At 29.9% G+C, this 18921-nt stretch overlaps 1 protein-coding gene across 2 annotated transcripts; it reads left to right on the plus strand.

The window, feature by feature from the left end:
* The first annotated feature begins 13814 nt into the window (after positions 1-13814).
* On the plus strand, positions 13815-18170 carry LOC110631844 (glutathione hydrolase 1). 2 transcript variants are annotated; one of them, XM_021779842.2, is made up of 6 exons: positions 13815-14263; positions 14393-14911; positions 15248-15483; positions 15559-15823; positions 15923-16060; positions 17641-18170. In XM_021779842.2, the coding sequence occupies exons 1-6, from the start codon at positions 13904-13906 to the stop codon at positions 17674-17676; spliced, it is 1554 nt and encodes a 517-aa protein (XP_021635534.2). In that variant the 5' UTR covers positions 13815-13903; the 3' UTR covers positions 17677-18170. The 2 variants fall into 2 exon arrangements, with proteins under 2 accessions (XP_021635534.2, XP_021635525.2); XM_021779833.2 differs by lacking the exon at positions 17641-18170 and adding an exon at positions 16185-16790 and having other exon boundaries at positions 13819-14263.
* Positions 18171-18921: the final 751 nt, after the last annotated feature.

Here is an 18921-nt window from a genome sequence, read left to right on the forward strand (position 1 = left end):
TGTTTTGTCCTCTTTTACTTGTATTATTTATGAAATGAGAACATTCTTCTTTACATTTTTCATATAAAATACATAATTTTACTTGAAGGAAGATAAGAAGGAGGAGGAGGAAAATTCTCTGTTTGGTTATGATCATTTCGTTCTCTCTTTCTTTAATTTCTCTATGTTGTTGGAAAGAAAAATGCAGGATATTGGAGAATCAATTTAATTTACAAACTGAACTGAAGAAATCTGGGCTCTAGTTCATAGATTTTTCATGCATGATGTCTATAATATAAAGGGAGTAATTTTTTAAAGAAAATTTATTATAATTTATAATTAAGGTTGTCTTAAAATAATATCATAATGATATAAATTAAAAGTATTGAATTTATTATCAAATTAATAAAAGGTATTTAAGGAGCTAGAATTAATGCAAACTCACTTCTTCCTCTTTTTGGATCGTTTACAATAGTCTTCAAGTTCACTAAGATTAATGAATTATGTCGCTAAAGGTTAGTTTAATTTACAAGAAAAATTATACATTTTATATATGATAAATCTTAAAACAATTGCTTAAATTAAGTGAATATTTTAAATTATATTTTATATTTGGTAAATAATTATTATATTATAATTTGTAAAAATAACAAATCTATTTAATTTCCTATAAAATAATTAATTTATAAATATAAATATAAATAAAATTTCATATATATGATTAAATAATGTATAGGGTAATATACTATTTTTTATCTCCTTGTTTAAAATATGCATAACAAAAGTTATTAGTGACTCAGGCCATCACCATACACTGCAAGAAAAATCTGGATTCGCAATGGATTCTAATCCATTGTTAATAGTAAAGGATTTTGAAGTTTTTTTTACTATGTTGCAATTTTAGAATAAAGTTATATGAAGCAATACTTTAGCAATAAAATCAAGATTCAGTTATTAAATTTATTGCTATTAGCATTCGTTGTTAAATTATTTGTAAATTGAAATTATGAAAATATTTAAATATAAATTTAACAGTAAATCTATTACTATTTAAAAATTCATTACTAATTTTATAATTGTCTTATAAATTCGTTTATAATAATAACGGATTAATAATTAACTTGCTGCTATTTTTGTAAAATTAAAAAATAATTTTATAATTTTTGTTAACGATTATTAAAATTGTTTTCTTAAATTAACAATGGATTTTAAATTTTGTTGCTAATTATCAATGAATTTTAAATTTCGATACTAATTTTATGAGGAAAATATCACGACATTAAAAATTTAAAAGTATATATAATTATATTTAGTAAAAAATTTCAAAATCAATCGCTAATTAGCAATGGATTTCAGAATTTGTTACTATATTTTTTGGGAAAAAAAGATTTTGATTTTTAAATAAATTCTTTACTAAGTCACGTATATATTTCTTCAAACACCACATTTTTTCCTTCCTTATATCATTCATTCAGTTTTTTTTTGTTCCAATCTTTTTTCTCTCTTCTTTCATTTTCTTCTCAATTTTATAACTCTCTTACATTTATTCATTCTCTTCACTTTATATTGATTTTTTTTTTATCATCAATTTCTTTCCATTTATTTCTTTTTATCATCATTTTCTTCCCTTTTTTTTCCTTTCTTCCCAAATATCTAATTTTTCTTCACCTTCTTTCATTTTCTTCCTAAATCTCTAATTTCTTTTTTCTTCCTTTTCTTTCATTTTCTTTACTTTTCTTTCATTTTCTTCATTTTTATTTAATTTTCTATCATTAATTTCTTCCATTTTCTTTCATTTTCTTTCCTTTTCTTCCTATTTCTCTCATCATTTTCTCACTTTTCCTCTTATTTTCTTTCATTTTCTCTTATCATTCTCATCACTTTTCTTCTATTCTCTCTCATTTTCTTCTATCATTTCTCTCATTTTCTTACTTTTCCCATTATTTTCTTCACTTTTTATTTTTTTCTCCATTTTCATGATTATAATTTTCCCTCAATTCATTTTTTTACCATAATTTTTCTTGAAATAATACTTTTAACTCTCATTAAAATGTATTTATAACAAACTATTAGTGAAAATTTATACATCAATTAAAATTTATAAATCGGTTATAATATTAAAATTTTAAAATTTAATATTAAAATTAAAAATTTATAATATTAAACAACAAGTAAATTAGCAATGGATTACAAATCGATTGCAATTAGCAACGGAAGTCTGTTGATAAATTGATTAGAAATTGTAGCGGATTATTTTTTCTCAATTTTTCTTTTTTTTTTTAAATTCTTAAATTAGCAATGAAAAATATTATTCGTTGCTATCAACAATGGAATTATCTGTTGCTAAATAGCAATGAAAAATGTTATTCATTGCTAAGTGAATTAGCAACGAGACTCGTTGCAACGGATATAAATTGGTTGCAAATCTATTATTAAATCATTTAGCAATGGATTTTTATAGATTAGCAACAAATGCATTGTTACTTTGCATTTTTCTAATAGTGATATCAATTCGTGTTTATCTTGTAGTGATATCTCTATGGGTATGCTATGGTGAGTGGGCTTGTGCATGGTTCCTAGGGATTCAAACCGAACCGAAAAATTTAACTGAACCAAATCAAAACAAAAAAAAAGAACCATTACTATAGGAAATGAACTGAAGTTGTTTCATTGTTTTAGTTCGGTTCTGGTTTTTCATCAAGAATCGAACCAGAATGGACCGAAACTAAACCAAACTAAAGAGCCGATTTTATACATATATATATTTTTATATATTTTAGATATATTACAAAGTTTCAATAAAATTACATATATTATAGTTTCAATAAAATTACATATTATATGCAATTAAGATTGTTCTATATATAATTTAATTTGTTATTAATTATAAGTGTATATATGTAACCTAATATTAACTTTTATTATTTTTAATTATAAATACATTAAATCACTTTATAGTTATTAATTATCTTATTAAATCACCTTTTAATCATGTAATATATTTTCTTGTTAAAAATTATATAATTGAAAAATATGTATAAAATAGTAGAATATATTTATTAAGATATATGTTATAAAGTGACTTAATTTATGTATGTGTTATTTTTACATGATTGAATTATGACCCACTTAAATTGTCAGTGGTGCAATTCAAATAAAATATTTTATAAGGTTTGTGATGATAGTGGAGAGCATGAGTCAAAACGATATTTAATAGTCGGTGTTAATAATTGAAATCACTAAGTTTAAGATTACAATAGCTATCTTATTTTTAATTTGAAAAAGTTTTAGTTATAATCTATAAATTTTTATAAATATCTTTTATATTAAAATTAAATTTATTTTCAATTCTTAGTATTGTGATTAAAAATTTAAATTAGTAAAAATTATGCATTGTCCAAAGAAAATTTTAACTTTAAAGAGTTGAATGAAAATATTATAGAGAATTTCTCTGAAGTCAAAAATTACGTAGTTTTGTGCTCTTTGCTTAAGTTACATTAATCTTAACTTACATTATACTCGTTGATTTTCTGTTATTTTATAAGTTGGATGGAAATATTATATAATTTGTTATGTATAAAATTGAGCGCTTACCACTATACTAAAAGTTTAAACTTTTAGCAGATGCACAATTTTAACCCCTTATAGGGTAATAGCCCAAGCACCATGGGTTAAAGGGATTTAGGCAAAATGCTAGCCCACTGAGCTACCCCACTCAGTGTCAACAATCCACCCCTAGCACTTACCAGGGATTCGAACTCATGACTTTAGCTCTAATACCAATTGTAGGTTCGAATGCTTATCATTGTGCCAAAAGTTCAAGCTTTTAGCAGAAGCACAACTCTAACCTCTTATAGCATAACATCCCAAACATCACGGGCTGAAGAGATCTGAGCAAGATGCTGGCTCACTAAGCTATCCCCACTCAGTGCCAATATTATGGATATTTGGTGTTATCTTGTATTTTTATGTAATAATTGTTAGTTTGATTTTAGTATTTTTCTAGAATAAGTTATTATGTTTATATTACTTTATTGATATTATTATTTTAATATTAGTACTATTATTTTTATTGATATTTTGATATTAAAATATATAATTGTTTTTGTTTTTTTAAAAGGAATATAATAATACTGTAATTTAAGTGTAAGAACTGAGAACTGAATCGAAAATCGGAATTGCAGCCAAAAGCGGAATCAAAACTATAACCGAACCGGAACCGAAAGCACTTATAACCAAACTAGAGTCGAAACCAAAATTTGGTTCCTCTTTTGGTTCCAAAAAATGAAAAACCTAAAGTTCGATTCTAGTTCTGGTTCTTACAAAGAACTAAATTGAAACGAGAACTGAAACTGCCCAGCGCTAGTGGTGGGTGTTCAGACAACCGCACCCATATAATCTAATAACTCTAATATGCATTAGAATAGCAATAATGCCTTTGTATAGGTTATTAAATGTCCAAATCGATGGACAAGATGAGATTTATCAACCGTACCTTAATAAAAATATATATAATTTTTCTTTGCACCATGTGATTTTCTTGCCCTCAATGGTGGATGCTTTAGTTGAAATCCCATTCAATGTTGGTAAATTAAAATTCATTATTTTCATTTTTATTTATAATTCATCCGCATTTATTTATTTTGATAAATTAAAAGTTAATAATCAAAACTTAAATTTCCTTTACAATTACAATGATAAAGATCATTCACATTCAAATAAGTATTTATTAAATTATCATTACCTTTTTAAATTTTATTTATTTATAATTACTCAATTTGCCTTTTTATTTTATTGCCACTTGTGAATTTATAAAGTGTCATATTTATGTTAATGTATATATTTTAGGGAAATTATGAAAAAATGCATTGTGTTTCCATTCATTTTTACTTCAAGATTTGTAGTCACTTCGCGATGAAGTAGTACTCAGAGATTTCGCACGGTTAGTAAACAATGATTTTTTGTCTTCTCTCTGTTAAAAAGTGCAGACATGGAATAAAAAAACTGCTGATATAGAAAAAAAAATCTACTAAGATGTAATAAAAAGGAGAAATAATAAAAAAGTACTTTGTGATTTCACTTATTTTTACTTCAAAGTCTAGGTTCATTTTGTGACAAAATGGTATTTTGAAGTTTTATACCATTAGCAAAGTTAATGAATTATTTAACTAAGGAAATAGCTGGAATCTGAGATCATTCAGTCTCAGAATATCATGAAAAAGTTTATACATATTTTCTCTGAATGAAATTCCATATATATGATTAAATAATGTATAGGGTAATATACTATTTTTTATCTCCTTATTTAAAATATGCATAACAAAAGTTATTAGCGACTCAGGCCATCACCATACACTGCAAGAAAAATGTGGATTGGCAATGGATTCTAATCCATTGTTAATAGTAAAGGATTTTGCAGTTGATTTTTTTTTTTTTACTATATTGCAATTTTAGAATAAAATTATATGAAGCAACACTTTAGCAATAAAATCAAGATTCAGTAATTAAATTCATTGCTATTAACATTCGTTGCTAAATTACTTACAAATTGAAATTGTAAAAATATTTAAATATAAATTTAACAGTAAATCGGTTGCTATTTGAAAAACCATTGTTGATTTTACAACAGTCTTATAAATTCGTTTCTAACAAAAACAGATTTATTAACTTGCTGCTATTTTTGTAAAATTAAAAAATAATTTTATAAATTTTGTTAACGATTATTAAAATTGTTTTCTAAAATTAACAATGAATTTTATATTTCGTTACTAATTACCAATGAATTTTAAATTTCAATACTAATAAATCAAGTCATTAAAAATTCAAAAGTATATATAATTATACTTAGTAAAGGATTTTGAAATTAATTGCTAATTAGCAATAGATTTCAGAATTTGGTGCTATATTTTTGAGGAAAAATAAATTTTGGTATTTAAATAAATTTATTACTGAGTCGCATATATATTTCTTCAAACACTGTATTTTTTCCTTACTTTTATCATTCATTCGTTTATTTTTTTTCTAATCTTTTTTCTCCCTTCTTTCATTTTTTTCTCAATTTTATAATTCTCTTACATTTCTTCATTCTCTTCACTTTATATTGATTTTTTATCATCAATTTCTTCCTTTTTATTTCTTTTCTTCCAAAATCTCTAATTTTTCTTCACTCTTTTTTCATTTTCTTCTTAAATATATAATTTTTTTTCTTTTTTTTTCCTTTCATTTTCTTTACTTTTCTTTCATTTTCTTCCTTTTTATTTCATTTTCTATCATAATTTCTTTCATTTTCTTTCGTGTTCTTCCCTTTTCTTCCTATTTCTCTCATTATTTTCTCACTTTTCCTCTTGTTTTCTTCCATTTTATCTTATCATTTTCATCACTTTTCTTCTATTCTCTCTCATTTTCTTCTATCATTTCTCTCATTTTCTTCCTTTTCCTATGATTTTCTTCACTTTTATTATTTATTTTTTTTCCATTTTCATTATTATAATTTTCCTTCAATTCATTTTTTTACCATAATTTTTTTTGAAATAATACTTTTAACTCTCATTAAAAGGTATAATAAACTATTAGTGAAAATTTATGTATCAATTAAAATTTATAAATCGGTTATAATATTAAAATTTTAAAATTTAATATTAAAATTAAAAATTTATAATATTAAACAACATGTAAATTAGCAATGGATTATAAATTGGTTGCAATTAGCAATGGAAATTCGTTGGTAAATCAATTACAAATTGCAACAGATTATTTTTTCTCAATTTTCTATTTTTTTAAATACTTAAATTGGCAATGAAAAAAATATTATTCGTTGCTATCAATAATGGAATTATTAGCAATGGAAAGCGTTATTCATTGCTAAGTGAATTAGCAATAAGACTCACTACAACAGACATAAATCGGTTGCAAATCTATTGTTAAATCATTTAGTAATCGATTTTTATAGATTAGCAATAAATGCATTGCTAATTTGCATTTTTAATGTAGTGATATCAATTCATGTTTATCTTGTAGTGATATCTCTATGGGTGTGTTGTGGTGAGTAGAGCTATGCACGATTCCTGAGGATCCGAATCGAACCAAAGAACCAAACTGAACAGAACCAAAACCAAAAAAGAACCGTTACTATAGGAATCGAACCAAAGTTATTTTACTTTTATTGGTTAAGTTCTGGTTCTTCATAAAAAACCGAACCCGAATCGAACCAAAATCGAACTAAACTGAAGAACCAAATATATATATATATATATATATATATATATATATATATATATATATATATATATATATATATATATATATATATATAATTTCAATAAATTTGCATATATTATATGAAATTAAGATTGTTATATATATAATTTAATTTGTTATTAATTATAAGTGTATATATGCAACCTAATATAAGGTTTTATTATTTTTAATAATAAATACATTAAATCACTTTATAATCATTAATTATCTTATTAAATCACATTTTAATCATGTAATATACTTTCTTATTAAAAATTATATAATTGAAAAATATGTATAAGATAATATAATATATTTATTAAGATACATGTTGTGAAGTGATTTAATTTATCTATGTGTTGTTTTCACATGATTGAATTATGACCCACTCAAAATATCAATGGTACAATCCGAATAAAATATTTTGTAAGGTTTGTGGTGATAGTAGAGAGTACGGGTCAAAACAATATTTAAGAGTTAATGTTAACAATTAAATTTACTAAGTTTAATATTACAATAGCTATCTTATTTTTAATTTGAAAATTTTTTATATTATAATCTATAAAATTTTTATAAACATCTATTATATTAAAATTAAATTTATTTTTAATACTTAGTATTGTGATTCAAAATTTAAATTAGTAAAAATTATACATTGTTCAACAAAATTTTAACTTTAAAGAGTTGAATAAAAATATAATAAAGAATTTCTCTGAAGCCAAAAATTATTTAGTTTTGTGCTCTTTGCTTAAGTTACATTAATCCTAACTTATATTATACTCGTTGATTTACTATTATTTTAAAATTTGAATGAAAATATTATATAACTTATTATGTGTAGGATCGAGCGCTTACCACCGTACCAAAAGTTTAAACTTTTAGCAGATACACAACTCTAACCCTTTATAGCGCAGCATCCTAAGTGCCATGGGTTGAAGGAATCTAAGCAAAATGCAGGCCCATTGAGCTATCCTCACTCAGTGCCAATAATCCAGCCCCAGCACATGCCAGAGATTCGAACACATGACTTTAGCTCTGATACCAATTGTAAGATTGAGTACTTACCACTATGACAAATGTAACAACCCCAATTTTTAAATTATAAATAAAATAAAAAGAAAATATTATGTTATTAATATTATGGGATTTATTTGAATTGAATTTAAAATAAAGGAAGATAATTAAAAAATAATAATAATAAAAAATAAAAATAAAAATGAAAATATAAAAAAATATATATAAAGATAGTTATATTATATTATATTGTGGGTATAGTATTTTAATGTTAAATATTTTGAAAGTTTAATAAAATAATAATAATAATAATAATAATAATAATAAAAGAAAAAAAAGACAGCTTTAAAGCTGTCTGCGTGCCCCCTCCTCCCCCACACTCTCTCTCTCTCTCTCTCTCTCTCTCTCTCTCTCTCTCTTTTCATTTTTTTTCCTTTTCTCTTTTCTAGCCATAACTTTCTTCTTCGATCACCATTTTTAGCGTTCTTAGCGTTAAAATGTTCCTCTCTTCATGGGCGTCGCGTAGATATCAAGTTTGCGCGGTATCGTTTCCTGATTTGTGCAAATCAAGCTTCAGAAATTTTAGTCAATTTTAACTTCTAGCCTAGATCTCTTTCAAACAGTAAATCCTACAAAAAATCTGAGATCACCAGCATGCTCCACTCATCGAGGGCTTCGCAACGACACCAATTTATAATTTTTCCTACACCAAATTTTTAATAGATCCCATGGACTTCACAGTATTTTTTCGAGCTTCAAATGAGCTTATTTAATTTTGTAACAATTTTATTCTAACCCTTAGTATTGTGAGCTTCACATAGGTACTCTCGTTTCACGGAAATTCGATAGTTGCTCGAGTCTGCAAATTTTAGGTCGGATAGACAAGCTGCAAATTTTGTATTAGCTTAGTAATGTTGCTAAGGACCCATGAGGCAAAATTTTATAATTTTTAAGACTTGTTTAGGTAGTTTTTGCTAAAAAGTTAGCTCCGGGGACTAAAATATAATTTTCTCAGATTGTGAGTTTTGACTGATTTGGAGGGCTCAGGAGGGACCATATATTATTGATGAGTTATGATTGGGGAAATTTAGAAATTAAAAGTGTTATTTGAACCTTTTTGCAGGATTGGTAGGTCTTAGGTATACGGAAAACTCTGCCGGATTTTCAGTAAAACCTTAGGGCTATCTTTTGATTCTCTAAAACTATGTTTCAAGTTATTTATTAATAAATTTTCATATATTGTTTAGGTGAGCTGGGACAGTATTCTTCCTCCGCCTAGCCACCACAGTGACCTCGGTTTACGTCTGTGAGTAAAATATTAATTTTAATTATAATTTCAATATTATCTATATTCAAGGCATGCCCATGCATCACTTATAAATATATATTTACGTAGTCAAATATTAGGCACCCTTTATATTGCATTTTTAATTGATGAAATGAATATGAATGTTGTTTTATGGTAATTTGGAGCTGTGTGTGTGTGTAGTGGGTGTGTGTGGTGATATTGGATATGGGTAGGACGTGTAGACGCGGCTAGAGCTTGACTCACTGGGACCCGATACTATTGTGGTTAAGACAGGGTAGGCACGGCTCGAGTTGATCTCGCTAGTCCCCGCGTTTGGACTATTAAGAGAAAGTCAATTTTGATATGTACTCGCTGGCAGAGGTTGGATTTAAGAGAGCTGTTTAGGGGATCAGCTCTCATATATATGTATATATATTATTTGAACATTATATGGGTGTGTGAGTGCTCCAAATTACCTTCTTATTGTCTGTGATGTGACTTGTATGAAATCTTTGAAGGTGTTGCATTCCATCCCTTAAGGTGCACTAGCCTTAGAAAGCTATAGAAATTGTACTTAAAATCAGTATTTTACTGTCTGAGTCGAGCGCTCACTCCTGTTCACCTTATTTTTTTAAGATACAGGAAATTTCTTGTTCAGTTTTAACCTGCCTCTCTCCTTCGTAGGTCATTTAGTAATATCGGTTATGTTTTGTATAACTTTACTAAATTCTAGAACTCCGTATGTGTTAGAAGTATTTTATTTGATTTGAGTTTATAATATAATGCCACGTTAGATCTGTAAATCTATTAAACGCATGTATGATTTGATTGGATGAGGGAGCTGAGCTCCCATTTGATTTTATGACATGATGAGTATATGGAGGGTGAGCTGAGCTCTCCAAATTGATATATCTTATGCTTACAGGTCGGGTGAGTAAAAAACTCCCCGTTGGATGGTCCATGTTATGGCCAGACTCTGTTCGGTTGATTTCTTGAAATTGAGCTCAATATGAGCCTTAGAATTGGGTTAAGAAATAGTTAGGCTTACTACGGGCTTCGGGGGTTTTAGGCTGGCCCAGATCCTAGTGTCAGTCTGGCCCATAAGCTGGATCATGATTATAAAAGTTTAAGCTTTTAGCAGAAGCACAACTCTAACCCCTTATAGCATAACAGTCTAAGCACCATGGATTGAAGAGATCTGAGCAGGATGCTGGCCTACTAAGCTATCGTCACTCAGTGTCAACATTATGGATATTTGGTGTTATCTTGTATTTTTATGTATGAATTGTTAGTTTGATCTTATTATTTCTCTTGAACAAGTTATTATGTTTATGTTACTTTATTGATATTTTATTTTGATATTGGTATTATTATTTTAATATTAGTACTATTATTTTTATTGATATTTAGATATTAAAATATATAATTATTTTTGTTCTTTTAAAAGGAATACAATAATACTGTAATTTTAAATATAAGAACCGAGAACTGAATCAAACTGAAATTGAAACTGCAACCAAAAACAGAATTGAAACTAGAACTAAATCGGAATCGAAAGCACTTAGAATTAAATTGGAGCCGGAATCGAAATTTGGTTTCTCTTTTGGTTTTGATTCTTACAAAGAGCTGAATTGGAACCAGAACTGAAACTGCTCAGCCCTAGTGGTGAGTATTCAGACAGCCACACCCATATAATCTAATAACTCTAATATGCATGAACATAGCAATAATGCCTTTGTATAGGTTATTAAATGTCCAAATTGAGGGACAAGATGAGATTTATCAACCGTACCTTAATGAAAATATATATAATTTTTGTTTGCACCATGTGATTTTCTTACCCTCAATGGCGGATGCTTTAGTTGAAATTTCATTCAACGTTAGTAAGTTAAAATTCATTATTTTCATTTTTATGTATAATTCATCGGTATTTATTTATTTTGATAAATTAAAAGTTAATATTCAAAAATTAAATTCCTTTGATAATTGCTTTTACAATTACAACGATAAAGATCATTCACATTCAAATAAGTATTTATTAAATTATCATTACTTCTTAAAATTTTATTTACATATAATTACTCAATTTGCCTTTTTATTTTATTGCTACTTGTGAATTTATAAATTGTCATGTGTATGTTAATATTTATATTTTAGGGAATTTATCAAAAAATGCCCTGTGTCTCCATTCATTTTTACTTCAAGATTTGTAGTTCACTTTGTAATAAAGTAGTACTTAGAGATTTTGCACCTTTAGTAAATGATGATTTTTTGTCTTCTCTCCATTAAAAAGTGCTGACATGGAACAAAAAACTACTAACATAGAAGAGAAATCTAATGACGTGGAATGAAAAGGAGAAATAACAAAAAAATACCTTGTAATTTCATTTATTTTTACTTCAGGGTCTAGTTCATTTCATGACAAATTGGTACCTTGAAATTTTGTATTGTTAGCAAACCCAAGTGAATTATTTAACTGAGGAAAAAGCTGGAATCTGAGATTGTTTAGTTTCAAAATATCATGGAAAATGTTATGCACATTCTCTTTGAAAAACTCAATTTGCTAGTTCTAGTATTTTTTGATGGCCAAGTCCAAGGCTGGAAAAATTTGACACGGTGTCCAACAATGCTAGGAAGCTCAAGGGCAACTTTAGCCACAAACTCCTCAAGCTAGTGCTGATGGAAGTCATGGCCAAAGTCAAAAAAGGTATCAGCCACCACATTGAAGGGAGTAATAAGTAGCTAGCCAGCCAAGAGCACCGATTCAATATAGCCGCTTCAATGGCAGAACTGTTGCCTCTACCCAAATTCTCAGTAATACTAACTCAATAACTCACCAAGGTGTTTATACCACATCAATGATCCTTAATAATAATTCTAAAAATGAAGATGCAAACTCCAGATTCAAAAATCTATTGATAGTAATTCCAAAAGTTAGGGCTTTTATGCAAAACTCCATGTTAGCATATATTCACTTTTGAAATCATCGTGTCCAAATGGAACAAAATTTTTTTCTTACGTGAAATATCTTTGCAATGTGTGAGTTATTTTTTTTATTATTAAAAATAATTTAATATATTATTTTAATACCACATTAGCAAAATTTGATAACATTAGATAAAATATTATGATTTGCTAAAAAAGTATTATCACAGGACATCACTTGTCACAAAGTAAATCTCAAATCTTAAAGTGAAAAATGGATGACATCATATAGTATTTTTTTTTTTTGTAATTTCTCATTATTTTATATTTACATCAGTAGTTTTCTCTTTCACGTTAGCAGATATATGTTCTATATTAGCGCCTTTTGACGGAGAAAGTCATTATTTGATAATGTTGTAAATTTCAAAGTACCACTTTGTCATAAGTAAATCTATATAGTACTTTTTTTTATGATTTTTCCTATATTTTATTATTCATATAGTACAAGAAAAAAAATTTAAATATAAATTTAAGTTTGGCTCCCAAACCTTAATAGGCAGGCTCTCCCACTGCTTGCCCTCCTATGCGGACCTTCATAAAATATTTTTTCTTTTTTAGTTTGCACCTCGTGATTTTCTTACATCTGAATAATTCACGCTAGGTCAAAAATGGCCTCACAAGTAAAGTTCGTATGAAGTCCACCTCCACTCATTTAAGTGCTTTTGGTACTTTCATAAAATAATTTATTAAGTTGGTGGTTTAAATTAATATATATTAATCCTGGCAGTTAAAGTCAAACATAACTACTTACAAGTTTTTGAAAAGCCCATGGTTCCCCAAGATTCGCGTTGAGGAGGAAGATCAGCTTGAGCTTCCCCCAAACAGCAGAAACGCGTTAAGGTTCGAGTGCTGAGTCGGTGGTCGGTGGTCGGTGGGCGAACTCCATAGTCAATTGCCAGATTCATTGTACGTACAATTATTAAAAGAAAAATGATGATTCCTCCTAAGTTCCTCTTTCCTGCCTCAAGGCTAATTCGTTGTCGTTTTACTGTTTTGATCAATAATTTTTAGGAAAGTTTAACAAGACAGCAAGGAATTGAAATTGCAAGAAATTTTAATGCCTCAAGGCTAATTCGTTGTCGTTTTAATGTTCTTAAAAGGATTATTTCCCTCACAAGTATATAATTTCAAAATGCGAAAATTCTTCAGAATTTAACAAGTTCTTCTGGGGTTATTAGAGGAATAAAAATAGCAAAAAATATCATTTTGTCTGAACGAGAGAAATCATGTATTTAAATAAAAATAAATAAATAAATAAAACTTAGCTAATAACAATAAAATATCTAATAAAAACGTCTATTAAAGTTTAGGAGAAAAAGTTGAAACTGACTTCTTTTATGAAATACCAAAAATCTTATCTAAAGTGTATTCTTTGATTTCTTCAAGGACCAATTGTTACCAATGGCAACTCAGCTATTACTATGGCTCCATGCATTTCTCTTGATTATTTCATTATTGCCTTGTGCTGCAACCCTTCATAAGAAATCAAATGCTGGAACCACTAAATATGAAGATCGAGAAGTTGTGGCAAACCATGGCGTTGTTGCTGCTGATGATGGTAGATGTTCAGTAATTGGGATGAATGTTCTTCGTGAAGGAGGCCATGCTGTTGATGCAGCAGTAGCTACTGCTCTTTGCTTAGGAGTTGTGAGCCCTGCATCTAGTGGAATCGGCGGAGGAGCCTTTATGCTCATCAGACTTGCCAATGGAACAGCACAAGCCTTTGACATGAGAGAAACTGCACCTATGCAAGCTTCCCAGGTACTCCAAATTGCAATTGAGACTCTTATGTGCTTGTAGTTCTGCTGCTAATTCAGTGCTGGGTGTTTTCCTCTTAGTACCCGAGTTAAACCCTGACAAATCAAAATGATTTCACCTGTTCTCTCTCAGGATATGTATGCTGGTAATGCTACTAAAAAAGATTCGGGTGCCCTCTCCATAGCTGTTCCTGGAGAACTTGCAGGACTTCACGAAGCCTGGAAACAACATGGAAGGCTTACTTGGGAAAGGCTTGTAAGGCCAGCTGAGAAGCTTGCTCGCAGTGGGTTCAGGATTTCGCCATACCTCTACAGCCAGATGGTTAGATCAGAATCAGGGATTTTAGTCGATAAGGGGCTTCGTGACATATTTACATCAAATGGTAAACTCTTGCAGCCTAATGATATCTGTTACAACAAGAAACTAGCAGAGGCACTCAGGATAATTGCAATAAATGGAGCGGAGGCCTTCTATAATGGGTCAGTAGGATCTAATTTGGTACGAGATATTCAAGAGGCTGGAGGCATAATAACAAGAGAGGATTTGCAGATGTATCAGGTTAAAATTAGAAAGCCAATCTCTGCCAACATTCTAGGTCTTAAAATAATTGGAATGCCTCCCCCTTCTTCTGGTGCAGCTTCAATGACGCTTGTAAGTATATTTATATGCTTTCTGCGCAAACTTCAGGCCATAGACTTTAGGAAAAAAAAAAACTCATTCTGCAGTACTTGAACTTTCATCATTTGTTTATTGAGCTTCTATTATTCAATTATGTATCATTGAGCCCAAAAAATTTAGGATTTAAGAACCTCAAAAACTTAGAAAAATAATGGTATCAGAGACAAAAAAATTTAAATGATAGAAATTTAAATTTTAATTGAAAAATTAAACTACTTTTCAAAACTAGAAAAGTTTCAAGAGCTTGGAAATAGATTTTGCCGAGGCTTTAATAACCAAGATTAACTCAATGTTTCTACTGCCATATAGATTTTAAACATACTTGCTGAATTCGGAGTTCCAGAAGGCATTTCTGGCCCCCTAGGGATCCATCGTCAAATCGAAGCATTAAAGCACGCATTTGCTGTGAGAATGAATCTGGGTGATCCCGATTTTGTTAATATTACTGAAGCACTATCCGATATGCTTTCTCCTGGCTTTGCCCATCAGCTGAAGAAAACCATATACGACAACATGACCTTTGATCCTGGTTATTATGGTGGAAGGTAAGAGCTATTTGAATTGGCAGTACATTGATTATTTGTACCTATATGACCTGACTACTCCTTGCTCCCTTTTAGGTGGAACCAGATTAATGATCATGGCACAAGTCATGTATCCATTGTTGATAATGAGCGAAATGTTGTTTCTATGACCAGCACTGTGAACTCATACTTTGGTGCACAAATATTGTCCCCAAGTACAGGGATAGTCTTGAACAATGAAATGGATGATTTCTCCATGCCTATGAATGAAACTGCAAATGGTACACCTCCAGCACCTGCCAATTTTATTAGCCCTGGAAAGCGGCCGCTTTCATCCATGACGCCTACAGTTGTGTTGAAGGTATATGCCATAATTCTGCATAATGACATATCATATTATGTATTAAACTTGTAACTGAGAATGCAAGAATGGATTTTAATCTTTTCCAATGAGGTACAGGATGAGCAACTGAAAGCTGTGGTAGGTGCCAGTGGGGGAGGCATGATTATTGCTGGAACTACAGAGGTGTTTCTAAATCATTTTGCCAGGAGAATGGATCCACTTTCTTCTGTTCTGGCTCCAAGGATCTATCATCAGGTTTTCATCAAGCCCTATGTTCATTTTTTTTTTTTCCTTTTCATACACAAGTTTTTCTTTGCCTAATAAAACCTTGACGACCAAAACATTGTAATTTTATACAATTTTGTGTATGTGCATGCAGCTGATACCCAACATTGTACAATATGAGAATTGGACAACAGTGTATAATGACCACTTCGAAATTCCTGCTGATACAAGGGCATTCCTTCAAAAGAGGGGACATGTCCTTGAAAGCCGAGCTGGTGGGACCATTTGCCAATTCATTGTGCAAGACTTGGAGGCTTTTAGAGGAAATAAATCTATTGGAAAACTTGTGGGAATTAGTGATCCAAGAAAAGGAGGATACCCTGCTGGTTTTTGAAACTTCATTAAAATTGTATAGCTTGTACATTGTGCTTTTTGACTTGAGAGAGTGGTACTGTTAAGTGTTTTTTTCAAGACCAACATGTTACATTTGAAGTCCAAAACCACCAAAATTGGAACACAGAACTTGGGAAAATATAGCAGCAGAGAACCATTCTAATGCCTGTAGGCCTATGTAAACAGTAACATGCATACACCCACAGACTAAGTAGCTTGTTATGCTAAAATTGAAGTGTTGTTGTATGTGATCATATGGTAAGGATGTAGAGGGGTTTTAATTTTATTTTTTCAGTTTATATTTTCAAGATTGATTTCAATGTTGTAATTATGATTTCTTTTTTCATTAATCAAGTTTTTTTTGGCCTGTTTTTGAGTATTAATAGAGTGTTTAGGAAAAGAACAATAACACTATTAGAGACGAGAAATTTTGATCCAACCTACTAACTAGATTCAAACTTACCTGATTCAAAGTGAGTATAGCCTAAAATATTAAAGGTTCAATTAAGGATTAATCCTATGACTCATATGGCTCTATTAAAAACTAACTCATTTAGGTTGACCCGATTAACTTATGTTTTGACCAAAACATAAATTAATAAAATTAATTTAAAAAAAAATCACCTGAAGTAACCTGCAATCTACAGATATGCTCAAGTTAGCCTAAGTAAATAAGTTCCCTTGGACAAATTAACACATATAACTAAAGGTTCTGAACAAACTGTTGTATTTTATTGAGATATTGTTGCTACTATAAATAGCTGATATAGGATTACAAGATAATAATGAGATACAAGCTAAGGCTGATTACTAACAGATTGGAAGATATGTGTAGATAGATGAGTTTGTTACAGATTAAGAAAATCACTATCTCTCCTTTAATAACCACTCATTATGGGTGGAGCCCATTTTCCTTCAGTTTTTTAAGCATTTTCCTTCATTATTAAATCAGCGCTTAGTGGGTATGTTCCTGTAGGGATTTTTTTTTTTTGTGGTATAAATATGTTCCTGCAGGGGATTCACTTCTGGATATGTATGCAAAGACTGGAAATTTGGTTATGGCTCAAATTATTTATGATAGGATGAGATTGAGGAGCATTTCAAGCTAAAATATTATTTTTCCCTTGTATTTGCATTGTGGTAGGGTTGGCCTTGCCTACCACAATTTAAGCAAATGAGTGAACGGGATATAATTACTCGGAATTCAATGATTGCAGGATACAATCAGCATGGTTTTGATATGGAAGCACTAGAACTCTTCTCCAACTTGTTGCAGTCTTCTTCTCTGAAACATGATAGGTTCATCTTAGCATGCATTCTATCAGCTTGTGCCAATGTTGAGAACTTGAATCTCAGGAAACAAATCCACAGTTACATAATAGGATAAGTTTGATATCTATGGGGCAACGCAAAATGTTATAATCTCAATATATGCAAAGTCTGTAGGGGTTGAAATACCTCAATGTGTTGTAAAGCGAAGTGGGATTTCAGACCTTCATCTCATAGCATTTACAGCTTTGTCGGATCTATGTCAAGCTGGGGGATGTATGCAATGCACTGCTCACAATGTATGCGAAAGTTAGAAGCATTGGAACATGGATATTTCTCTTGGACTTCCATAGTTATAGCTTTAGCTCAATATGGTCTTCGAGAAGAAGCTATAAAGCAGTTTAAAAAGATATTTGCACTTAATATTGAGCCTGATCATATATGCATTGACAGGCTTATGGATGTGGGGTTGTTGCAAAAAGCATTTAATTTTATAAAAAAAATATGCTTGTTGAACCAGACCTTTTCACTATTATATCTTCTTGCATGGCCTATAAAATTGTTGATCTAGCAAAAGTTGCTGTATAGAGATTGCTTCTTATTGAGCCTGACAACAGTGGAGCATGCTCTGCCCCTTCCAATGTATATTCAGCTTGTGGAAAATGGGATGATGGTGCTAAAATTAGAAAGTTAATGAAGGATAGAGGAGTGAAGAATGAGCAAGGTCTCTTCTCAAACTTCAAAACTCAAAAAGGAACTCCCTTTGTTTTCTGCTGCTCCTCTCTTTATATTGAATGATCTAGGGTTAGGTTTTTAGAGTCCTCAAAGCATTAGGAGTCTCTTCTCTCTGTCAAAGCTGGAGCTGGAACCAATTCAGAAAATGGATTGTCGTGTGATACACGGCCCGTGTGTCACTATACGGCCCAGGGTCGTGTAACCTATTGGAGCTTGAATTGTTGCATCTTGTATCGGGACAGGACTTTACACGGGCTTGGTTACATGGCCAGTGTACTTTTGTACTTCAGGGAAGTCTTTAAGCTTGGCCCAGCAGAGACTTACACGGGTCTCTATACTTTACATGGGGCATGGTACACGGCCTGTGTACTTTAATTCTTCCTTGGCTCTTTGTCTTTCTCCTAGCAGTAAGTTACACGAGTCTGTGGCTTTGATTACACGACCCGTGTAAGGTGTATCAGCAACATTTCTCAATTCTTTGGCCTTTCAAGTCT

Source organism: Hevea brasiliensis, chromosome 10 (assembly GCF_030052815.1).
Source record: "Hevea brasiliensis isolate MT/VB/25A 57/8 chromosome 10, ASM3005281v1, whole genome shotgun sequence".
Classification (NCBI taxonomy): Eukaryota; Viridiplantae; Streptophyta; class Magnoliopsida; order Malpighiales; family Euphorbiaceae; genus Hevea; species Hevea brasiliensis.

Bases quoted from the DNA above. Each gene is read 5' to 3' on its own strand.
- LOC110631844 (XM_021779833.2), top strand. From the start codon at position 13,904: ATGGCAACTCAGCTATTACTATGGCTCCATGCATTTCTCTTGATTATT. The intron at 14,912-15,247 runs GTAAGTATATTT...ACTGCCATATAG, and splicing joins GTGCAGCTTCAATGACGCTT to ATTTTAAACATACTTGCTGA. The intron at 16,061-16,184 runs GTTTTCATCAAG...ATGTGCATGCAG, and splicing joins CTCCAAGGATCTATCATCAG to CTGATACCCAACATTGTACA.